Source organism: Argentina silus (genome assembly GCF_951799395.1).
Source record: "Argentina silus genome assembly, chromosome: X".
NCBI classification, from domain to species: Eukaryota; Metazoa; Chordata; class Actinopteri; order Argentiniformes; family Argentinidae; genus Argentina; species Argentina silus.
This window is the reverse complement of record NC_139653.1, coordinates 21,607,497-21,633,841: the sequence shown is the minus strand read 5'-3', so window position 1 is coordinate 21,633,841 and position 26,345 is coordinate 21,607,497. Positions and strand designations below refer to the sequence as shown.

The following is a 26,345-nucleotide window of genomic DNA, read 5'->3' as shown; positions in this document are numbered from 1 at the left end:
ATCTCGGCCAATCACAATGCTGTATTTTATCAACCCGTTGTATGAATCTAAAATAAATATACCACAGATGTCACCCCTAATTTAATCTAATGATGTATACAAAAAGGGCCCCTCTCCATAGTTGAACAGACAACACCCCTGTAGCATGAAATGTTTTAAAAACTTGGAAGGTAATTTGTTGATAGGGAACATGTCTATGTGTTTAACTGGGTTGTGGGTAGGAGGGAAGTGGGGCTAACTGTATGAAAGGCTCCCATTTCAACAAGCCAAAGAGGGAATCAAAATTAGTCACAGTTGTTGTGAGAGCCTTTCAGCACCAAGGGCAGTCAAGTTTGACATCACTCTTGAAGTAATATGCTTACCTGCTCCGTGGCTATCTACAAAGGCTTGGATCAGACGGATGTCTTTGAAGTGTCACAACAGGAAAAACAGCTCTGACTCATATTTCTCACAGTGAACATTTATCACTTTACAAAAGACATCTATATAGTTGGAACTCAAAGAGCCATTTAGGGAAAACACGTTTTCCAAACTATTCTCAAAAGAGAATACACCACACAAATATCCTACAGGTTCTAGTCTTGTATACAGTCCTATCTGACAGTATGTCCTATCTACTCCTACAGTTTAAAGTCTAACACCCACACACACACACCCACACACTGAGATGACGGCCTAAACAGCAAAAGCATGAAAGCACAACAGCCTGCTGTACTCTATAACACTTCATCAATACAGCCCCTTGCACGGCACCCACAGGACTGGCAGTTAGATGGCAGCATGGTGCCTGATTATCCTGGGAACATGGGTAATTAAATCTGCTGAGAGTACACTAAATCCACGTCTGAGTCCCCTGCCTGTCACTACCTCCTATCTCTCCTTCTCGTCTTCTCCTAGCAGTGTTTGAAAGTATACCTAAAAATATACAACACGTCTGCACCTTGTCTTCATGTTCGTCAGAGTAGTGCAACCCATGACAAGAAAACACCCAAATGACAAAAATGTGAGATTGTCTCCAGGACATTTTGTTTCTCAAATTCCAAATTTTCGTACCAAATGACACTTTTCCACATCAATCAACACCTGCTCACCGGAAGGACTGCCAAGGCAAAGAGACAAAAGAGAGTCTTTTTAGTGCTCATATCAAAGGGAAGACTGTGAGGGGACTGCTGAGGAGCTGACTACTTATGACAGACAACATGGCCACCATTCTCCGGATATAATTAGCTTCACCATCATTCTGAGGCTGTACTATTGAAATAAAGCAGCAGAGACAGCACTATGGCTTTCTCACTGTTCCATTAAAAGTGTGATGTGTCTCTCCATATAAATGATACCCACCGAATTAGGAATTATATTCCTTCATAAAGGCTGTATGGTCTATGCCTTATTAGGAGCCTAAATCTCCATTGTGTGTATGTGAGGGAGGGGGTTAAGATTCTATTAAAGAGATTAAATTGTTTCCATAGACAACTGCACCATCAAAGGCCAACAAAACAGCAGCCCTTTACATAAAAGGGCTTCGCTCAAGTCACTTATTTGTCCATTTCATCATGCTAATGGTGGGAGCCATCATCCCATTATACCACCAGAGCCCAGGAAGGTTAAGCAAATGCAGTTTGTCTAAGGTCACTAGTTTTAAATCAGGTTTCACTGCTCTCCTCTGTACATCATGACAAATCATCAGCTTGTCTATATCTACTCTATATGAGCAGCCTCTGAACTCCGCTGCAGTACTCTGCCCTCTCTCGCTCATAAGCATTCCCTAACAATTCTCTCACTTTCTCCCCTCCTTTCTCCGCTCATCTTTCACATTCTCTCTCTGTGATGGATATAAAGCCTATTCATTGATATACAGCCACATTTTTGATAATCCCAGCCCCCCTACCCCATCCCCCCCACCACCCACACACACACACACACACACACATTTTAACAGGGACAATTAATTGAATTAATTAGCCCGTGTTTACAATAAAACCCTGTTTTATTAACCCTGTTTTATTGTTCCCTTAAAGACATGAAAACAGGCAATTTTGAGAAAATAATTTAAACAATCCTTTTCCCCTGCCAAAGACTGCAATTACCAACATTGCAGACGCTATTAGGTCATACTTCAGCTACAGTAAATGGAGAGCGTGTCTGGAAAACCGATACACCCCACGCTTTTTCTGACAATCCAAACTGTTTTTACCTACTGTTGCGTGAACAAGGGGTATCAAACCCGGACATCTCAGTGACAGAGGCAAGAAGTGCTTACCCTATAACTGATAGATCTCTACAGCCAATACAGAGATTTAACTGAGGAGAAAGCTTAACATCTGTTTGTTATAACACAGTTGTGTTAAGCTCTGAAAACTAGTAGTAGTGTAGCATCTCCCTCACATTTCACAACACCACCAAGTTGATAGAGAGGGCACTGGACTACTGATGCCCTATTCTCTAAAGCAGCTACTACTCTGTAACAACAGAATCAGTTGTGTCAACAGAAGCCAGAACCAGAACCATGTCTTCAGGGGGTCCAGTAAGTTAAAGCTTAATTAGCATAGAAATACAAGAACAACTACTATATAGCCACCAAGCAAGAGAGGTTGTGGTAAGTTCAATTAATTCACTTGGAGTGGATTTTCATTATGATTACAGATCAAGCAATACTTGTTCAATTAAAACCTGATCACAGGTTGTTTTTTATCAGGCTGAAATATTGCATCATAACAATTCTCCAATGCTCTGATATGTAATTGCTTTTTAGAGTAATGATAAGGAGGATACAGAATAACACCACATGGTAAGTGTTGCATTCAATTTAAATAACCATCTAAATTTCACCCCTTAATGTGTAGCTCTGTAGCATATGTTTTAATATTATGGATTGTTAATTAAAGCACACTTCAAAAACATAACAGTATAATTCATTACAGGCGCTTAGCGGTCTGTCCTCCATATGTAGAAGCGCTCAATCTGAAACAACTTGTAAATATTCGGATGCCAAGCACTGAGGAGAGAAATATTGAGATCTCCTTTTATGATTGATTACAGAGGAGAGTTAGAATAAGTCAGGTCGTCAATGTACAGCTCGCTCAGCAACACTGCATTTATTATGTGCATCTTATTTCTAAAGCCAAGACAGCAAACAATTTTGAAACCCTCAATTTGACATTTTCAAACAATTCAAACAGTTTCAAACAATTTCAAACAGTTATCATCTCCTCTGATATGGACATTGTACAGCAGAACCGAAATAAACTCAAACAAGATTTTTAGCGAGAGGGAATATTGTGTACATCAAAGCAAATAGAGTGTGTTCTTTATAATTTCTACCTATTTGTGGTAATGGACTGGCCATTACCTAGACAAGCCATTATGGAAAACCTTTCCACCGCAGGCCAGCAACCAAGTACCTCATCAGTGTTTCTGCTAAGGCACACACTTCTGCAGGCTCTCTGTGTTGATGGCTTGCTTTCACATGTTTTAACAAAGGTTTACATCATCCACAGGGCTACCGATTAGCTGCCAAAAATGAGGGAATTGAAGAAAAGAGTGAAAAAAAGAAATAGGGGTATTGTGGAGGCCAGTGGAGTACCAGATGGTAACCATGCAGATATAACTGCTGGGGAATTGTGAACATCAAAAAAGTGACAAGGTAGTGCATAAATACTAACTTGGTGACCCCGCGAGACCATTTTGACTGGCAAAAAGCACTTGTTTTTCAAGCAAAAAATAAATGTGTGTTCAATTATTTTAGGGTTGAAAAATGACTTAACCGTATAGAAAATGCTTAGAAATGATTGTGTAGAATAATTTTTTTTCCTTAGTTTTGGTTTGTATCCTATATTTTCAATATTGGTGTGATTCCACATTGGACATACTTACATGAAGCATCAAACATGATTAACAAATCATCAAATGAAACAATGATGATATTAATCATGTATGAGTGTAACTTTATAGTAGTTCATTTGTAGTAAATGATTTGTTAAAAATGTTGCATGCACGCACGCACGCACACATGCACACACACACACACACACACACACACACACACACACACACACACACACACACACACACACACACACACACACACACAGTATCACACTCTCACAACAGTCAAAACTCTCAAAGCCAGGCCAATCTTACATTTCTATCCTCTCTCTCTTTTTCCTCAACTGTAGCACACCTCTCCACAATCCCTGGTGTTCTTTCAGGACTAGACATGGAAACAACAAGGCAGTATAATTTCTCATAGGACGCAAAAATGTGCCAGCAAAACACAGATTCAGAGTGTTGCATTAGAATGATGTCGCTGTCGGAGGACCATGTTGTATACCTACAGTACATCTACCTCCTGGATCTGTGTTGATTATTCTCCCTCATAATCAGTTGTCATCATGAGTATATGAGCATCTTTGTTATCCTTTTATCTTTCTCTCCTTATTCCCTTCTCTTTTCCTGCTCCTTGTGTTCCTTGTATGCATGTTCATATGTAGGCACACAGTAGGCACTTCATGTGCTTATCTAGACCGGGTCCATATTAGCTTTCCTCAACACCTGTTTTGTGGGTCTCTGTCTGGTCTTCTGTGTGTGATTGTACTGGACTAATACAAAAGCAAATTGTGAGGTGTTTAGAAGTAAATATTAAAAGAAAAAGAAAAGGCAGCATGAAGTCAAAGGATTTCTAGTGGTCACACAGACAATGCAAACAAAACATCTAGGCAGAGGGAGGACGAGAGAGAAGAGATTTAGCAGTTTCAAATGCCCCCAGCAGCTCACTCATCTCTCCTCTCCAGACTGCCGTGTTCTTGATGTAGCCATGGAACAACAGTGCCCCCTACAGGCCGCCAGGTAGACCAGCGTGGCCTCAGAGTCAGTTTGCCTGCTTGCTAGGACACCTGCTCTGTGAGAGCTTTACATCCTTCAGGGAACAAAAGAGCCTTTCATTCTTCAACAAGATGAGTTATTGAGAGGTTTCACACACACAGACACACACACACACTAATTTCTGACTGGAGAGGGTCTGGATGTGAGTCATTGTTTCAGTACCTACACTCTCCACTCAGACAGCACTCTGCTTTGTGTCTCAGCAGGGAGAGCTCTAATGAATATGATTGGACCATCCCAGACCCACCACCCAGCCCACTATGCCTGTGGGGAATAGGAGGCGGAGTGAGTATTGAACAAGATCAATGAACTGATGTAACACTTACTGCGGTGAACTTAAATAAATTCACTCTAATTGTACTTGTTTCTACTGATGTATTTAGCTCTTCTCCTCCTCCAAACTTCCTCACTATTCTTTAAAAGCAGCTCCTGATCTACAGATGGAAAACACAGGGAGTACAGAGGGGTTGTACGTAATGCTAGAACAATGGTTGGATAGAGAGCCCTTCCTCCTCTCAGACAAACGCCTGTGTCCCTGTCTGAGTACCCTCCCAATTACTCAAGGCCATGATGGATGGAGACTGGCATGTCTGCACCAGGGAGTGTCCTCAAAGTGTTCTTTTCAGGGAGGGGAGAAGGGGAAGAGGGGAGGAGGCTGATAGCTCCTGGTCGATGGCTTTTAGGGGACAGAGAGCCCCCTCACCTCCATAATGATGACTTACGTTCTCTGTTAGACAAGGGGAGAACAAGTCAAGACCTGCCCTCCTGCCACTCAAGGGCCTCTTCATGAACACTGTCAAGGCTTTGAGTAATACGTCACTTTTGCTCTCTAAACACTCCATCCAAGTGTGTGTGTGTGTGTGTGTGTGTGTGTGTGTGTGTGTGTGTGTGTGTGTGTGTGTGTGTGTATACTATCCGCGCTCTAAAAAAAGCAAAACATTTCTCTAATTCTCAGTACATCATGACAGCAAGGATTCCCCTTATTAGTTTCCTTAACCAACTTATCATAGGATAGATTAGTTTGTTGAGTTTTAGTATAAGAAGGTGTAAAAAGTTATTTTGGCACGAGATTAACAAAATTATCCAAAAATCAATCCATCAAATTATAAGGAATTTAAAGTTACAGTAAATAATTACAAGAACTGTCGCAGCTTGAACATAACAAGTCTGTACCAGCACAGGATGGCTGATGTGAGGGTTCAGCTATTCATGTCTGTGTACATACTGTATACTGTAGCATACACTTCAAAAGCAAGGAAAATCCAATCCCTGTACTGTATCTTTCTTGTGTCACTGATACTGTGAACTAGGCTTTTTAGAGCAGGATTCAATGCAGCTCTCTCTCCGCAGTCATTTCACTGTTCAACAGAGCAGCAATTTCTCCCAGCCAGAGGCATCGATTTTCATTCCTGGTGCAACAGTGCAACAATCACAAGTTTGTACAAGAGGTTATTGTCCCCTGTCCATCCCACAGCTAAAGAATATGTATGCATGTGATGAGAGTGTGCATATGTACAGTATGAGTGATTGTATGTGTGTATGAGGAAGAACATGCAGAGATAACTGCTGGGGAATTGTGCACATCAAAAAAGTGACAAGGTAGTGCATAAATACTAAATTGACAAGATGATTTTGAGTTTGAATTTGAATTTTTGCCCCCAAGCAAAAAATTAAAAAATAAAACACAACTTAAATTCTTTTGGGGTTGAAAAATAACTAAACCGTATATCGAATTCTTAGAAATGACTGTGGAACTATTTATTTTTTCCTTAGTTTTAATTTGTATCCTATATTTTCAAGATTGGTGTGATTCAACTTTGGACACATTTACATAAAGCATCAAACATGATTTACATATCATCAAACACACACATGCACATAGGAAGTAAATCTGTTGAGAGATACATAGACAGTCCTCTCAAAGTCTCTGGGGGCAGCACGTGTTGGGCAGCCTGTCCATGGTCTAACAGCATGTAATGGAGAGAAGCTGAGTTATATCACAAGCTACACTTCACGCCAATAAAGGGAACAGTCTCTGAGACACCCAGCACTGTGATCTGAGTCACTGAGGCAAAACATACTCTAGGTCTACACATAGTGAAGACTTATAGTATTAAAAGTAGCCTACAAGATTTCCAGTTATTTCAAATAATGAAACACTGTATTGATTATGATGAATATGCCCCATAGATAACTTGAAACTTGAAAATGCCTTTTCTAATCATTTAATTTAATAATAATCTTTATGGTGGCCTTCTCTTTGAGAGAACTTACAGTGTATCGTTAAGCTCTTCATTCCTTTGTCACATTAGTAAAACAAGACACGGCTAGTGATACAGTTTGGAATATGAAATAAATATGTTTCGCAGGAGAGCATTATGCTTTGCTACAGTAAATCCAGAGACAATTCAAAGCGTCAGGTGATATTTTACCGTTTTACCGTTCTAACATCTTTATGAGAGAAAGAGCATTCAAAAAGCGCTCATTTTGAGTTTGTCTACAGAGTGCACTCAGAGAGAATGGCCTCTTTTCACTCTGTAACTCCTCTCTACGAAGTAACCATTACAAAAGTACTCAAAGCCTTCTTTATATAAATATGGAAGTGCTCTCCATTAAGGCTGGAGACATGTAATGTGCTTTGGACATTAAACACCATTACGCAATGTTGCATCTGTGCTGTTACCATAGTTGACTGTGCTTACCACTGTGTCACGAAGGGGGGGGCTCCAATATATATATATATATACACACACACACACACACATATATATATACAAAATATTATATGTATATATACAAAATACGGTTGCTTTCATACAAATAGTTTGTGTTTTCTATTTAATTCTGTGGTGCTTTTTCTCATTTTTCTGAGTCTAGTGAAACCCTTGTAGGAATAACTGCAGAGAAAAAAACTATAAACGTGTCCTTGTACTGACTGAAGAATATCGTTCTTCAGTCGTCAGAATGAAGAATATCGTTCTTCAGTCATCTGGCGCTCCATCTATTCAATATAGGCTACAACATGTAGGTGCAATCACGCCAATGCTTCAATTACCAATCAGTAACTAACAATACAGTCTGGTATTTCTGAGATTCTAGCATTCCTACACTCATCCAACCCAGTATGCTCAGAGTGAATCCCCTGCACATCACAAACAAACAGAAGTCAATCTCTGGATCATGGTTTTATGCCTTCTACAGATCACTAATAATCTCATCTAGGGATGGACTGATCTGTTTATTGGGGCCGATACTGATAGATCTTCTGCCTGCAGTATTGGTCGATAGCGATATCGGTCAGGAGGGGTTTCTTTGACTGTAGTGAAAGTTAAGTATCTCCAGTATATTGGCCTATTTATTGTCCAGAAATATTTGTGACTGTTTTTAACTATCCAATAAAGAAATGTAAAATAGTCAAAAACTAAAGAATGCTGAACTGAAATGTGTTTAAAATAAACTCTGACAGTAATTGAGTGATATGTACAAGCAAATTATTTAGAATGTATTAAACCACTCAATCAAATAACACAGTCAATGATTGCTATTCAAGCTATGAAGCTATTCAGATCAACAGTAGAGACAAATAAACTTTTAAAATGTTGTGAAATGTTGGACCTTGGACACAAGCTGGATGGCTTAGTCAATATGCTTCCCTGAAAAAACAACCGCCCATGTTTGCTAGCAATATAAGGCATAGCTGGAAACCATGACTGGTGCTATTTTGGCAAAAAAAAGCCTTTGTTCTGTCACTTTATCAACATTATTGTCTGTGAATGAATAAACAACAGGCAAAAAGGAACAGATAACGCTTCTCTCCGCAGCTCCCTTTGTGTGTGACGTGTCTGTCAGTGTGTGTGTGTGTGTGTGTGTGTGTGTGTGTGTGTGTGTGTGTGTGTGTGTGTGTGTGTGTGTGTGTGTGTATGTGTGTGTGTGTGCGCAGCCCCTCCCCCTCGTGTTTTCTCACAGTTTAGGGGGGAAAAACTGCTTTGAGACAACTCCTCAAAACATTACTCCATTGTATAAATACCGAAGGGCCCAGTGTAGACATTTTGTTTACATGCACCAGCAGCACCTATGACAACTCACTGTAGAGAAATTTTGGTAGATCGGTTTGCTGTATCTGAAAAATGAAAGGAATATCAGACGATTACGGATCTCATATTTAGCAAGAAAATTGGCCGATTGATCGGTCCATCCCTAATCTCATCAAAAGTGTGATGCATGCTATATGAGTGGTTGCATACTCCGGAATACCAATAACCTCTCTGGCCCTCATCTCAGTTCAGACCCCTAGGGTTATTTATTGTGTTCATAACCAGATGGCCTGCACACTAAATTGGCTCTTATGAAAAACTATCTAATACAGAAGGATGGGAAAGGTTTACAATTGGTAATTGATCCAATGTCAACCCCTCTGTATAATTACAACAGTCATCATTATAGTAAGTCCTTTCCACTCCACACTGCTATCTTTATGACCTCATTCTGGTCAGAATGCAGGAGGATGAACTTCAGACGCATTCCTTGTGAAAGACAGGGAGGAAAATGATGGGCATTAAATTATGTTGTTGGTTCAAAAGGAAAATAAAATAACATGGATTAGCTGTAAATCCTGCAAGCCTCATTTCATCAATCCACTGGGCCCCAAAATGCAGCATGAAGTCACAACTTGAAATCTGCATCATTTCTCTGTCCATCTAACATTGCAAGATGCCAGATCCCACTGACATAAGCCTCTAAATGCAATGGATTAGCAATCAGTGAAATTGCCTGATAGATTTAACAAATCTCTGTGGGATCACACAAGACAATGTCTGCACCTGTTCCTTAAACATGCCTGGGCTCACAGACTAACAAGATAATTAAACATCATCTATAAGGGAATCCAGACATGCAGTCTGCCAGTCAAACCCCCTGGATCAATAGCTAAGACAAATCAACCAAGCGTTGTCCATAATCCCAATGAATTTAATGAACACATTAGCAGTATGTATGATAGTGTGTTGAATATAAAACCTGAACAGTAGGCTAGTGGTAGATTTGAGAATCCACTACATGTCGTCCGTGTATAAGAGTTGGTTTAAGAACCACACATTCCATTACAGGATATCATTTTACTCTGTAAAATGTTTAATCAAGGCCACTGTTTGTCAACAGCGTTACCAGGATGACTCACTATGCTAGAGAGAAAGTCCAGGAATACTTATGCAAAATAGGAGGGGTGGGGCTGCTCTAAGGGGGATGAAAAAGGGATATTGCTGGCAACAAAGAGTGAGGTTAAAATAAGAGATAGTGTGGAACAAACGTAAATAGAGGATATAAAGCATCCTGAGATCCTTTAAAAGCTATTGAGAGCTGTAAAAAATAAACAATATATGTGACCCAAATCATGGTCAACATATTAGTTAGCAAAAAGGTTTTCTGTGTTATACGGCTGTTTCCCATGTTAACCTATAACAATGTTATTGAACTCAACTTTCTCTGCAGCCACACTCCTATCAAGCAAACATTGTTTATCTGTAAAATACATGTAGTCTTATCCAGCTCCCAAAATCACTAGTTTATGATATAGAATTATTGTATTGTAATGGCTGAACTGAATATGACCACAATACAATGCAATCAACCAGAAATACATGGGTCCCTATTCTGCAATGTTTCTTAAAATTAACAAATCTTTCCAATTGTTCAGAATACCTGCCATAGGTGGTGAATAACAATTTACAGGAAAGTCAGCGCCTGTGTTCTAATCTCTCCAACCTCCTGAACACAGTAACAGTAAGAGAGGAACACCACTGTGCCAAGGGGGGGGGGGGGGGGGGGGGGGGGGGGGGTTAGCAGTCTAAATGAAGGCTAAATGAGTGCATGAAAGTCTGCATTATCGTAACAATGTAAGTTACACACAGTTTGTAAGCACTGTAGCTCTTGGAATAAAGGGTTAACTATTACCATACTAATATGGTGTAATGATATCTGATTCCTGATTCTGACATCTGATTTTCTAACTAAAGCAGATGGCAGGTTAACAACCAGACACACATGAGCAGTACACAAGACTAATCTAACTGCCACTTACAGTTTATAATACCCCACACCAGACCCTGTAAAGTGTAGCCCTAAATGTAGTCTCAAATACCGTAGTGTATCATAAGCTTTCACAATAGGACAAATCACACAATATGTGGGGGTTGTGGAATGGCACAGGATTCATACTTTCTCTTATATCACTGTATTTCTGTCCAAGCACAAAGTATAGATAAAGCAGCACGCAGCACTTTAAAGTCAATAACTGAACATGCATTGTCCGATTAATGTCATGTGAGCAGATTATGACCACAAATTCTGCAGAAGTCAACACTTTCCATCTTCCAACACTGGAGGGCAGGCAAACACAGCAAAATCATTTGATTGTTGTGAATTTGCAGTTGTAAAACGATTTCCCACAGTTAAGCTAACCAGGGTTAAATCACAACCACCTGCACAAAAAATTAATGAGTCGAAAAGAAAACTCCTTACCAGCATTCACTATGGCATCCACTTCCAAGATGGTGATGTCACCTTTGTAGAGAGATACTTTGTCACTCAAACGGTCCTTTTCCTCTGAATCCTCGTCATCGCTCACTAGAAACAACAAGATAATGTAAGCTACTTGTTGTGAAATTGCAGACAGGTACTGTACACAGACACATTATGTACTGTCACACACACACACACACACACACACACACACACACACACACACACACACACACACATACACACACCTGTATAAACATCTTTTAGGATATTTACTGTATGTGTGAGATAAAGTCACCAACTATCACTACTGTCTGAATCAATGATGTGTAAACAGAATGGACACATTGAAGTCTGACGTCACCCGATTAATTTCAATAGTGGTAGCTTGTGTCACTAATCCGCCAAAGAAATGCGTACTTCCTTGTCACCATTTTGATCTGTCCACTCACTGAACATGCTTAGTATTCGCTCTTGTTTAGAACAACGCAAGAAGAACCTTTGAGCAAAAGGCGACCCCTGGGCAGCCACGTGCAGGCCTCTACCGATCAAGCATGCACACTGGGTTATCAAGACAAGAAGCACACGAGAACACGCCTCAGCCCTCAGCCAGCAAGCAATGTTGGCAACAGGGCAATACAGATACAGCACATCATTCAGCTGATATAACAATACCCGCTATAGAACTCGCTTTTCTTTAACCTAGGCTAAAGCACATAGAGATAAACTGCAGGAACCTTAATGGGTAACCTACATCGTAATTATTGATTGTATTTATTTTGTAGGTAGCCTACATTGTAATTATTGATCATATTTATTTTGTTCTAACGTTTAATCATTTACGCCCTATTAGAATCAATGATTGTAACAGAAACATACTCATAGTGTAATTTATTCTGATTCTGTGCAAATCCTTTTTTTGTATTATTTATGAGAAGCTCCTAATCTGCCTAGGTGTTCAATATATACCAATATATATACCAAGCGATTAGTTTCAATATAGCCACGATTCATGATATTTAATCAACCAATTTATTGTCAATCCCATCTAGCCCAAATCAAAATCTCATTTTATTCTTGATAGCCTAATCCGAAAAGTACAGGAGTTAGAACAAGTGAGAAACTTGAGTACTGCATTCGAAGTTAACTCAAATGGTAATGATTTGAGAAATGAATTAACTGTTTCTTCCAAAGCATATTGATCGTGAGAGGACGGCAAAGTGTACTTATAGAAAGACTTACCTTCAGCCATGACATGTACAGTGATTATACACTTGATATTATCATCCATAAATACCATCCCACAGGAAACATAGTCCAAATATCTCTGAATTTTAAATGGCCAAATAAGCCTTCTTAATATCTTCCATCACTAGCCACGATTGACAAGTTATTGATCTCAAACTCATGATGTTCGCAAATGTGGTAGACCAATAACGAATTGTGGAGCAATTACAGTAAATTAATAATAATGATATATGATTACATATGATATGTAGTCATATAATATATTTCTACACAATTAGTTGGACACATTTAATTATTACAACTTCATGCAGCCTAATCATCGCTGTCATCATTTATTAATTTGAACTCTTTAGTAGAACAAATCATAATAATAATTTCATTGTCCTTTAACTGCGCCATCATCTTAGGCATCCAAGTAATGGATTGCCATCAAATGATGCCCTTTGCAAATTCATAATTTATATCACATATCATAACAGTCTCATCATTTTCAACATCAGTGTCTTTGTCATAATTAACTATTTATTATAGTCATTAAAATTAATTAATCATCATTACATTAGTATTGGGCTCCTATATTGTCATCTTGCATTCATGATATGGGGTATAACTACATGTTACAACTATTATTGAGAATATACAAAAGAATAATGCATGTACTGGCCTATACTGCACACAGAATGTGAATTTATTTACTTTAGTGTTAGTGTTCAATTGTTGCGGCACTTCTGGATGCAACGCGCCAAAGTCTAGTACAGTTCCATGCTCGTCCTCAGTGCCACACTCGTGCTGATACAGTCTCTGCGTGTTCCCGCCCTTTGGCTGGCTCAGACTCTTACATATGAGTCAGCTCTTTATAGAGGTAAGAGAAATGCTTCTATCGTCTGATCTGGGCTATAAAAAAAATTACGATGGCCAAGGCATGAATTTGTATATTTTAAGTAATTGTAGAAAGTCACCCTGGAATCGACCTCATTTGGCCAGGAACAATGCTAACTCCACCATTGGAATTACATTGGAAATTGTCTTTTTGGGCAGAACTACAAGTGAAAATTACGACCAGGAGTGGCCACTAGGTTTTACGACGATTGATCCCCTGGTGTGAATAAATTCATACAGTCTCAAAGTCTCAAAGTTGACAGTCACCAAAGGCTCGCTTGATCACTCATAAGCGCATCGAGAACAATAAGTTCCAAAATAAGACAGATTGCCTGGAGACCGGATGGAGGTGGCGTGCTCCCCTCACAAAACAAGAGATAAGGGGGTGTGTCCATATAGTCGTTTCACCAGGACCTACATGGCACATCCAACGTGCCATGTAGGTCCTGGTGAAACGACTATGGCAGGTCCTGTAAGAAGAAAAGGGCTGTGGGAGTGAAGCACTGAAAAGGCACCACACCCCGCCTCTCACACCAACCCTCAAACGCCCTCCACTTGAGATTAAATAGACTGTGGAGGGGGCACTAGCACCCTGAATCACAGCTGAATCACATTTGGGGTCAAGCCCTCAGAGTGTAAGTTGGACCTCTCATGGGTTTCCCAACCACCTTGCCCCCCCAAGGTAAAGCCACAAAGTCAGAAAATATGACGAGGGATATCTCTCTCGGGTTCAGTGCGGAGGAGCGACCAGTGTGTGTAGCCCTGTAAGCTGAAGCGTCACCTTGAGACAACACACCCAAATGATGCTGACAGGCCCCTTGACTTCTTCAAGAGAAAGCTCAATGAATACCGAGGTCAGCAGAGTCGCTTTCCTAAAACGGCATTGTGGGGGGACATGCAGCGTTCGGCCTGTAGAGAGTGCTACAGGACGTGGCCAAGGCGCGGAAGCGAGGCTTTGTCGCACACCTGTTGCGAATGAAGCCTCGTTAACGAATGGGTTAAGATGTGTGTGCCTCTGCTTTCAGAAAAGGAGCTGGAGAGCGTCGACTGAAAAGTCAACAAGGGTTTGGAGGGCTGGAAAGCGGGGACTGAAAAGTCACCCAGGTCCTGACAGACAAACATAAAATAAATGGGGTTTCCCTCAACAGAAATATCGAGTCCGCCTCTGTGTCTACGAACTCTGTTACATTGGCGCCCAACGTGGGGCACAGAGGAAAAGATGGAGACATTAAGCGCGGCCATCGCCAGGATGACCCTTATACTGGAGCGGCAGGCCCACCTGCAGCAGGAGCAGCAGTCCACGGTGGGGGAGATGGTGACAGCGAGGGCTGAGGACCGTGCACTCCTCTGGGAGCCCGTCGGGGCCATCAAGGCGGGACTGGCGCCCGGGTCGGCACAAGGTCCCCCCAAGGTCCACCTCCAGAAAATGGGGGACCTGGACGACCCGGAGGCGTTCCTCGCGGTGTTCGAGGGGACAGCGAGGATCTCGGGGTGGCCGGACGGCGAGTGGGCATACCATCTGCTGCCCCTCCTGTCAGGTGAGGCGCAGCTCGCTGCCCACAGCCTGCCAGCGGCCGCCCAGCGGGATTATCCCTCCCTAGCCCGGGCAATTCGAGACCGCCTGGGCCTCACCCCGGAGGAACACCGTCGCCGGTTCCGGGCCCTGATGATGGAGGAGGGGAGCCAGCCCTTTGCCTACACCCAGCAGCTGCGGGACAGCGCGTAGCGGTGGCTGGACCCGAGGAACAGCTCGGCGGAGGAGGTCGGGGACCGGGTGGTGATGGTGCAGTTCCTCACGGGGATCCCGGTCCAGTACCACCGGCCCCAGGATCTCGCGGCCGCAGTGACCTTAGCGGAGGACCATCTCTCTCTCCCACCGCGGGAGCCCCAGCGACCAACCCTGGCCCCTCGCCAGGGGGCAGGGGCAGGCATGTCGAGAACCAGCCCTGGCCCCACAGGAAGCACCCCGAGTGGCAGGGGGGGTGTGTTGGCGATGCGGACGGCCGGGCCATGTTCAGGCCAATTGCCCAGTGATGGAGGTGGGGCAGGTCGTCCGCATCGGCAACATACCGGGCCCTCCCCCGGACCAGGAGAGGCGTATTGTGTTCCGGTAAGGATACAACACGATACACACCAGCCGTTCTTGGATTCGGGCTGCATGCAGTCCATGATCCAGGAGCGCCTGGATCGACCAGGGGCATTGTTAAGGGCATCGAGGGTGTTGGTGAAGTGTGTGCATGGGGACATTCACGAATACCCTGTGGTCCCTATCGAAATTCATTATGAGGGAAAAAAGCATAGTGTAGAGGCGGCGGTTAGCCCGCGCCTCACGCATCCCCTTGTTCTGGGTGTAGATTGGGAGGGGTTTCCTCAAGCGGTAAAGCGGGCTACCGGGGTGCGTGCATGACAGAGAGGGAGGTGTGAGGCGTGTAATGTGCTCTGCGCTGAGGCGGTGCCTCGCGACACTGCCGAGGAGCCGGGGCCGGCGGGGGGGTCTCAACCCGAGATTTCCCCGCCGAACTATCCGCTGCTAGGTGACTTCCCCCTCGAGCAGTCTCATGACGAGACCCTACGATCGGCCTATGACCAAGTGATAGCGATTGATGGTACTTTGGTATGGCCAGACACAGTGCGCGCCCACCCCTATTTTGCGATCATCAGCGACAGGTTATACCGAGTAAGTCGTGACTCACATAGTCAGGAGGAAGTAACCCAGTTGTTGGTTCCCCGTAGCCGCCGGGAAATGGTATTCGAGGCGGCTCATTTCAACCCCATGGTGGGCCATTTAGGTTATGATAAGACACTAAACCGTATAATGGCTCGATTTTATTGGCCGGGAATTCGGGCAGAGATGCGTAGGTGGTGCGCTTCCTGTCACGAATGTCAGTTGGTAAATCCCCCAGCCATTACCCGAGCCCCGTTGCGGCCCTTACCATTGGTCGAGAACCCATTCGACCACATTGCCATGGATATTATCGGGCCATTTGATCGGTGTAACACAGGGATATCAATTTGTGTTGGTCTTGATAGATGGCTGGGTTCTGGATTGGAGTGGAGCAAGAATTGCCCCTCATTGGCCACAGAGCAGTGGCAGTACTACTTCCTTTTGCCACATCATGTGATAGAGCATGGCATTAACAATGCTAAGGTTGTGGGTTTGATTCCCGCTGGGACCATACATACTGAAAAATGTATGCACTCACTGCAATGTAAGTCACTTTGGATAAAAGCATCAGCTAAATGACATATATTATATATCTCTGTGAGACAGGCTTTTCTGCTGTTGCCTCCATCATTTCAAAATACAGATAAAAACGGAACATTGAGAATGAACTGAGAGTGGCAATCTCAAAACAACAACCCCGCTTTGAGAAGATTTGCAAAGGAAAACAAGCACACCTAAGCCACCGAATGTGTAGAATAGCAATATGGTGCAGGGAAGATCAATAAGTTCTGTGTAGGCTTTTTTGTGTAAGATAGGAATATGGTGTTATTTGTTATGTTACTTGTTATGTTAATTTTCTCTCCACAATTTAACTATTTTTAACTATAAAAAAGTTTTCACTATTGCATCTTTGTATTGTTATTTATAGAGAGAAAATGCCGGTTTGTACAACTATGCAACAAATACAATTAATTTTACCAAGAAAGATCATGTAGTGATCATGTAGTGTCATGTAGTGAAAAAGTTTGGGAGCCACTGGGCTAACCAATAGATCTATCAACTCAGGGTGTAGGTGGAATATTTGGGATAAATAGTGGGATAATAGTAGGATAAATAATATAGTGTGATTGGGATAGCAAGTCCCTGTGCAATGGGAGGCGCCAATGTCAGGTGTAAAGAAGCTGTACTAGCCCACCCACCAATGTCTACCTGGCCAATGCGGGGCAATCAGGAAAAAGATAGACTGCAAGCCTTCAATGTGTTCAGAGTGGGAGAAATGAGGCTGACAGGAGACAATACATAAAGGAGCATATCTGGTTACTAGTGAGCCAGTGGGTCCATGTCCAGAGGAGCGTTGCGACCCTTTATCGCTGAAGACAAGCAGCAATGCCACTTTGTCCTGTGATGCATAAAGATCTACGGTGGCCCTGCCGTGACATCTCCACATCTCCTGGATGACATCCAGGTGGAGCCGTCATTCCCCTGCTAGGACAGCAAATTAACTCCCGAATTTATTCTGCCTTGTACATGTGTTGCTCTGAGAGATAATAGATCCAAAGCAGCAGTCCCCGCGGTGCGGCTAGAAGCTGCTTGGATCGTGTCCCTCCTTGGCATACGCCACTGAGGACGCGTTGTCCGTACTGACCAGGACATGATGTCCCTGTAGTAACGACTAAAAGTGCCTGAGGGCGAGTAATGACACATTTAGGACTAGTAATTGATTCCTATGCAAATTAGAGACCCTATAAAAACAAAGTATTATATTAATATTAATTCCAAAATTACATGAACTATTATCCTTGCATGAAGATTCACTCAATTCAACTTATTTAGTGATTTGTTGATGATATTTTTGCATTTTAGCTCATTTTAAGAGTGTCATAGCAAAGGGTCTGAATACTTATGTACATGAGGTATTTCTGTATTTCAAATTTTATAAATTTACTGAAATTTCTAAAAACTTGTTTTTCGCTTTGTCATTCTGGGGCATTGTGTGTGGACTGATGGCAAATTCTTTTAATTTAATCAATTTTAAATTGAGTTTATAACACAACAAAATGTAGAAAAAGTGAAGGGGTCTGAATACTTTCCGAAGGCACTGTCTGTCCATATAGCTGAAATGCGCAGAATCAACTGAGAAACATCATATCCTATGAGTTAATTAATATGCAATTTCGCAGACACACTGCCACATATATTCCATGTCTGACATCATTTTATAAAGTGTCCATGAAGACATAAATTATTTCTAAATTAAGGTTCATCCAAAGACATCATCACCCCCCTCACAGCATTTTAGGTAGCACCCCCTCGCAAAATATATTTGCACTAAAACATTTCCCCGCTTCTCTGCGCTGTGAGAGAATGCTTGATGATGCTATGAGAGTAGATAGGAGTTGGTCCCATTGATTGGTCCTCGTTAAAATATCCAGATATTTAAACCATTTCCATTCTTTATCTCTGCAATTCATTAGCTGCTATAATAAACTTCATTTTGCCAATCTATCTGATAAGGCAAACCATTCTCTTAGTCATAGTCTCGGTAGGTTGAAAAGGTTGGTCTAGCTTGTATACAGTAGTATGACTTTATCTTCAATTTTGCCTGTATTGGATATCCGACGAATTTATGTGAGGGGCTGAAGGGGGGCTGTGTTGTATATCACATGTTAATCAAGCAATTCTGGTGACTTTTGACGGAAGAATGGATGAATGGAATATTAATGTTATGGAGGACGGTTATTGATGGCTGGTGCCATTCAGGATTAGGGAGGACGATTGGGAGTGTGGGGGGGGGGGGGGTACTGATTACAGGGTTACTGATTACAGCTAACACATACTGCATGACTCGTATTATTCCTTCTTGTGAAATAGACTGCCTACAGTACGTCCCTTCCTCCAAGTATTTGAGCAGAGTGGGAGTGAGTAAGTATTCATGTTAGTGTTAAAGTGTTAAACGCTCTGTGAGCTCACTGTTGGGTGGCGGAATCGGGACAAATGCGAGGTGGTGCACGGTGACATACAGTAGGCGCCTGCTACTGTAGATTGCAGTGCATGATTGGAAAATTTCATACTTTTCACTCACACTAACCACTATGTTGTTCTCCCATCAAAAGTAACGGAATTTCTTGTTTAACATGTCGTATACAACACAGCCCCCCCTTCACCCCCCTCGCAACATTTTAGGCAGCACCCCCCTCATTGTAGCCCCCTCACATCTTTTCCTGTCCTTGATACTGTATATGAGCTTCAAAACATGGTGTTAAAGTAAAACTGCCCCCATTTGGCTCTGACGAAGGTATATCTTCTCATGTGAGATCATCCCCTGTTCGCGATGTAGTGATTACAATTCACAATTTATCACATTACGTGTGAGCTATGTAATCCGATGGTGGTTATTGTTTTGCGCGCTGTGAAATGCGTGTTGACAAATGTAAACAAACAAGAATGTTTACAAGTGCAAGATGCATATCACACAGCTTTTCACAGCTCTTGTCACCAACTTGTGGTGGCTTTCGGCAGCATTTCACAACGTGAACTTTCTGCAGCAAGGGGAATTAGGCCCTGCTGAAATGTCAGCCTGTACCTATTAAACCCCTACTACTGTATATAATGCTCTAAACAAGAGGAGAGTACAACCAGTGTGTAATTGATTCCTTTGCAAATCAGAGACCCTATAAAAACAAAGATATTAATTCCAAAATGACATTAACTATTATCCTTGCATGAAGATGGACTCAGTTCAACTTATTGAGTGACTTGTTGATGACATTTTTGCATTTTAGCTCATTTTAAGAGTGTCATAACAAAGGGTCTGAATACTTATGTACATGTATTTCTGTATTACAATTTTAATAAATGTACTGAAATTTCTAAAAACCTGTTTTCACTTTGTCATTCTGGGGTATTGTGTGTGGATTGATGGCAAACTCTTTTAATTTAATCCATTTTAAATTTAACACAACAAAATGTGGAAAAGGTGAAGAGGCATCCACAATGTCCCATTCACCTCAACTCCTAAACTAACCCTGAAATGCTTAGGCTCAATGGGATTCCTCTCAAGTAGACTAATTAAAATAAAGCATGGTTGATACTGAATTAAACAGGCTATGCGCTACTACAACTTGGGCTACGAATATAGTAACCTGCCCAAACTGCACTCTCATCATGACTCCCATCTGACCCAAATCTGTGGGCTGATTTCAAATAATGCTATTTAATAAATCAAGTTTAATTCACTACATCCACACAAAGCAAAGAATCACTCATGTAAATATTTTGTTTGTGTGTTAATGTGGGTTAACTGGGTGAGGATAGGTGCCAGACTGCGGGACAGAGGGCCAATAGCTCAAAGGTTTACAAAAATAAACATTGAATGATGCTTGGCAAAAATACTGTCCATGGGCTCCGAATGAATTAAATAAACACCACAACATGGCCCTCAAGAGGCAACAACCCCTATAGAGCAAGAGATGGGACAGGAGAGAAAATGCCTGATAGGGCTTCTTTTGGAAACAAAACTTTTCTGTAGGCATTGAGCTCTAGGCAGGATTCGAACAGTAGCCTATAAGCTACCTCGCACAAACTATGTGCCTCTCATTATCCCGTTCATCATGACTCCCAATTAACCCAAATCTGTGGGCTGCTTTTAAATAATGCTATCAAATAAAGTAAAATAAATACATGAATTCACATGAAAGAAGCACTAGGCTACAATGTAGGCCTAGTCTACAAACGTGAGCTTATACCCACAATTTCTGATTTGAACCACCACGTGTAATTGACTTTTGACTAACTGTACGAGGGTCTGGGAGTCCTGCAGGAAAATGTGGTCTACTGTAACCGCATTTCATGCACTTCTAGGCCTACATAGTTTTCAGCATGATTTCTAGTCAACAGTTGTTACGGAGCCAAAACACTGGGGGAAAAAACCCTCTGAAATGGTCCACATATAAATGTTTCCACTAGAATTGTCTGCAGTCAACTGGCGCGTTGCGTTCTTTTGTCCAATGTTGGTTATTATTGTTACATCATATGTGAACATGGGGGATCAGGGAACCATACAACCTCACCCCCTATTTAGGGTGAAGCGGGGTTGAGACGGCATTATTATCTTGTGTGCCCTTGTGCTCCTCCCAAATAGGCTACATTTCGGTATCGTTAGCCTATATCAGAGAATGTATGTCTCACCTTTACTTCCCTGTCTCCAGGTGGAGATCTTGTCCAGGCACACATAGTCTGAACGGCGATACTCCTTGCGCCTCTCCTCCAGCTCCAGACTGAGCAGTCTGGCTGTGGAAGACAAAGAAAAAAGTTGAAATCCTGGTTGACAAATCATGTAACCATGTAATTCATTTTTATTCTCTCTACAATACCTGACATAGAGTAAAGTATGTGCTTATTTCATGGGTCCTTTGTTTGACTTATTGAAATGTACTGTGATTGTGTATTTGTGATTATATATTGTGAATAGCTACAGTATAATCTGTTCTGCCTGTCCAGGGACTACAGTAGAAAATTTGCTGTTTAGCTAACTCTGGCAATTTTACAATTCAGTGTTGTCTCACATCTTATTGTGCAAAATAAATAAAACAATACAAATAAATAGATACATAAATAATGTTCAAAAATATGCATGTATTACTGTAAAAAAAAATGCAACAAAATTTTCCAGCAAAGATCTCAATTAAGATGAAGTATAGGCCATTGGGTTTTTAACTTGAAGCAAGTGAAGGGTTTTCCAGGTTAAGAGAGGCTAAGAATACTGAGAAAGCACCAGTGAGAAAAAAAGTTTGTTGTGAAAGTTGGGTTGGGTTTCCTCCCTAGGCAACTAGGTGCATTAGAGCTGTGGTGTTTCGGGCATTCCCTTATCATCCCTATGTTGCTGTTCAACTACTCCTCCCTCTGTATGGTTACATTTGAGCAGCTTTTTTGTCATTCACCAGACTGCTTTTATTCTACATGAATGAATAAAGGCAATGCTTTGGGTCCTTGAACACAATAGTGCTCTTTGGGCTACACCACTACAATGGTCTGTTACTAAAACTTTTAGTTGACCCCTTCTAACTTATTCATACTAGTGATCGACCGGAATAGACCACTGCCAAAGACCAAAAAAAGGCAGCATTATTATTTATTATCAAAAGGTTAGTTAAGATGTTAAGTCAAGTATAGTTCCATCTGTCATTCCTGTAAGTCAGTGAGCAGTAACAGACCTGGGTCGAAATAGTATTACAATTACTTTCAAGGCTCTTTCAACCGTTATTGGAACATTCGCATTTTAAAAAGTGAGTAGTTTAATATTGGAATGTATTTGGAAATGCTTTTTGAAAAAAGAAAATGTAGCGCATACATAAAGCAGTTCACCACTACCCTACATCTGGATTGCTTCATCTTTTTCTCAAAGGGACACCTCACTGATGCACCTTTCACATGTAGGCATGTGAAAATGGCTTCCAAATGCGTTCTGTAGAGTAAACTTAGGTATTGCTGATTTTTACCCATGGTTTTGAAAACTACAACAAGCTTTAGGGAGGAGTGAGCTCACCCGTCCCGAATTAGCTACTGCCTGATTTGTTTACATCCCTAAGTACCGTGCTCATGCATACATCTATCATCTGTGTTAATGGACATTGTAGGATTTTATCATTCGTACATATTACTTCCTGGTTCAATAATCATGTGTGCAAATCTTTTTATATTTCCTGGATATAGACAACAAAGACCAATTATAACTTGTTATTGAGTCATTGTTACCATTGGTGAAATTTCCTTTATACTGTATGAGCTGTGCATAAGTCTGTTAGAAATATGCCATCTCTGGCCACCGAGGCGAAATTCAATTTGAAATTCCAAAGAACAACATCCTCTCTAATAATAATAATATAACCCCCCGAAATGAACTTGCAGTGTCGGACATGAGCTGTGGAGTTTCTGATTAGAAGAGGCTGCGAGAAGAGACAGAAAGGCGAAAATCTGTGAGTCCACTCCCCTAGAATAACCCCTGGCCAATTGTAAACAAACCTGTGTCGCCCTAGACACTCGATTTTAAAAAGCATTTTCAAAACTATCCATAGCTAATATTTAAAAAGTGTTTATAAACTGTGGGAACAATCATGTTTTTTATTGGCTGCTGAGTTACATTTCGTCAGCAGCACCCATTGTTTGCTATGCAAATGACATGCAACAGGAAGCATTAAAGGGTGTGGACACACCTCTACCACTGATGCTGTCAGAATGCAGTTGTAGTGTGTATCTAAGAATCTCCCAACTTTGCTTTTTGAGGTTTTACTACTGTGTGTGCATAGTTGCATTGATCAAGTGTGTGTGCATAACCAGTAAGTACTTAGATTCATTGATAGTTTCTGTATACACTGTACATATATACACTATCTATAATCTACTATATTATGGTATGGTTAATTGTCAATTGTCAATTGTCGACTTGTTTGTTTTATGTGCAAGACGGCTGACACCATATCGCCATGTGGGCATGAAACATGGGCATTGTAAGTTTGGCCACTTTGAACCACTTTGGGTGTTTTGTTGTGCTGTAATGGTGTGTTCAATCACATTAAGTGTATCATAACACAATTTATGATGTATTGGGTTTACATTCAAACACCATTCAAACACCAGATCTTAGCTTACTGTAGGCACATCACTTTTTATGGTTTCGAAACACAATACGCTGTTTTAAAATAAAAATACTTTCTTCAAACAGTTTCTTCAAAATGTACGCTACCATATGGCCATCTTTGGGAGGCATGTAATCTAACAAACTTGCACTTAAATTGGTAAATCTGATTGGTGTAGTAGAGAGAATGGTTGCCTGAAGAACATATGATCAGTGTTCAAGCCCAATCATTGCAGATTGTTATACTATTACTTAATCTATAATTCTTCATCCTACAAATATCATTACTATGACACTGTACATATGTTTTCTCTCTCATAGCTAATGTTACCATTGACTGTTCACTTATGGTATTTTAATTTAAAAATATATATATATTTAAAGGGATGACACAGCCTGCCAAAACATAACATATAAACTGAGTTTTAGTTTTGGATGTTGCTTTTAAATACACCAAAAAACTAAATGTGTATTCACAGTACTCTCTTACCACTCTCGCTACACCAAAATTCAGATTTAAGAACTACTTTGCGTGTTTCGTTGAATTGTAATGGTGTGTTCAATTACATTCACTGTATCATAACACTTGTATTGGGTCTACATTCAAACACTATTCAAACACCAGATCACTTTTTATGGTTTCGAAACACAATACGCTGTTTTAAAATGTTTTGAGTGACTTTCTTCAAACAGTTTCTTCAAAATGTACGCTACCATATGGCCAACTTTGGGAGGCATTTAAAACATACCAAAACGCCTAACAGATTAAATCCAACTTTAATCACTAAGATCGTATCTAAAGATATTTCATCTCTATATTATTTATATTAGGCCTAGGGCTTTTATTTTAGAATAAGAAGTAACAAGGTCTTGTAACAACTTCTTGTTGTTATTGGCATCATTTAAATAGCCTTTCTATCAGTAATAGCCAAATAAAAAGCATTTCTAACATGATCTGTGAAGTTTATGTAGGCCTACAGTATGTACCAGTAGTGTAAAGAAAACAGAAAATATAACCTGAATTTAAAAATGGCATTCAAATTTGTATAACACACTTGACCATTGAGACATCCCAAAATTAGGGACTTTTTCACTTAACTTAACCTGAGCTCTGGAATTTATAGGGACTCTACTTGAGATTTGCCCATTATTACTTGGGACTTAACTTGAGACTCTAAGGTTAAGACTTGCTTAACACAAAATTGTGACTTGGTCTCATCTCTGGTATTGACATTCATGACAACAGTTAAGTCTTACAGTTGCAGTGAGGTTATTTTTCTCCACACAAACGTTATCTATGGTATAGGAGTCAGTTGCTTCCCACTTAAAGTTTAAGAGATACTATTAAGGGCCCATGCATTCAACAAATGTAAACATTGGTATTACTCGGTTGACATTGACAGTCCCATTAATTCATTGAATGACATTAATGACATTAATTCACCTACAACAGTGGTGGTAGTTAAGCTGTGTGAAGGCTAGACATGATCTCTTATTCACATGATCTCTTATCCCCCTCCCCCCCCCCAACCCCCCCCCCCCCCCTCCCCCGCCCCTTCATCATTCGAACAGGTGAATTTGCTCAAATACACGGCCTAGTGTACACGATTTTAGTACATTATTAGCTTCAGTGAACGTGCGCAATACAAGGTAGACTATGTAATAACGTGGGGCACTGTTTTGACAGTGGTGTGGCGCGAGTGTTAACCATGGTTCAACGGAGACTAGGCAAAGAGAGAGTCGCAACCTAAGCACAACATCTGCACACTGTTAATACTTCGGGTTGCTTTCTAGATATCTAGAAATATTATAATAACGGGCTCAACACATCTTCAACTGACAAACAGAGCGGTTGTCAAGCTGTTAAGGCATGGAATTCAGGATAGAGATTATATTCCCCAAAATAAGGCTTAGCCTACCTTTTTCTGTTTTCCAGTCCTTTTTCTTTTTGCTCATACTGCCGAGATGATTGGATTTCGAGTTACTGTTTTTTGACTGTGACAACCCCAGGCTCACAGCGAGTGTGTTCCGGAAAGTGAAAGGGAAAGTGTAGAACCCTTTACGATGTCTCACCTGTGAAGCTGTCAAAATTCTATGGACCTCAGTTCATGCAACCTAGCATGATAGCGCCGTAAATTATGTGTTGAAATTACGGCTAAATGATTGGCTGTCGAAGACAGGGAAGTGGGTGTACGATAGGACCGCCTGATATGGCACTCAGATAAAACCCACACACGCGTGAGGTAGGGTAGGTTGATTCCAAGGGTTCATCCTTCGAGCGTGTGAGGTGGTAGGGTAGCAACGCCGGGCTAGTGATGCTTTCAATCTTACTGCAGGATATCGGATGGAGTGAAAATTCAGGGATGCATGCATGATGCGCTGAGCTTGGCGCAAGTGAAAGGCAAATGAGCTAGTATTTTCTGTAGTCACAGACAGGTTCAAGAAGATCTGATCTGACCGCCTCACATATTGTTCTTTTACATGATTGAAGAAGTTGAAAACGATTTATGATATCACATATTT

At 41.2% G+C, this 26,345-nt stretch overlaps 1 protein-coding gene across 10 annotated transcripts in view; it reads right to left on the bottom strand.

Annotated features, from left to right (window-relative positions):
* The window catches only part of macrod2 (mono-ADP ribosylhydrolase 2), a 455,899-nt gene extending 430,022 nt beyond the window's left edge, over positions 1-25,877 (bottom strand). For all 10 annotated transcript variants that reach the window (XM_083695577.1, XM_083695580.1, XM_083695579.1 and 7 more), the window contains exons 1-3: positions 25,742-25,877; positions 21,377-21,478; positions 11,398-11,502 (exon numbers count right to left, since the gene is read on the bottom strand). In XM_083695577.1, coding sequence (XP_083551703.1) covers positions 11,398-11,502; positions 21,377-21,478; positions 25,742-25,778 — 244 coding nt within the window. In that variant the 5' untranslated portion in view covers positions 25,779-25,877. The remainder of the gene's footprint in view (positions 1-11,397; positions 11,503-21,376; positions 21,479-25,741) is intronic.
* Between the last annotated feature and the right edge of the window lie 468 nt (positions 25,878-26,345).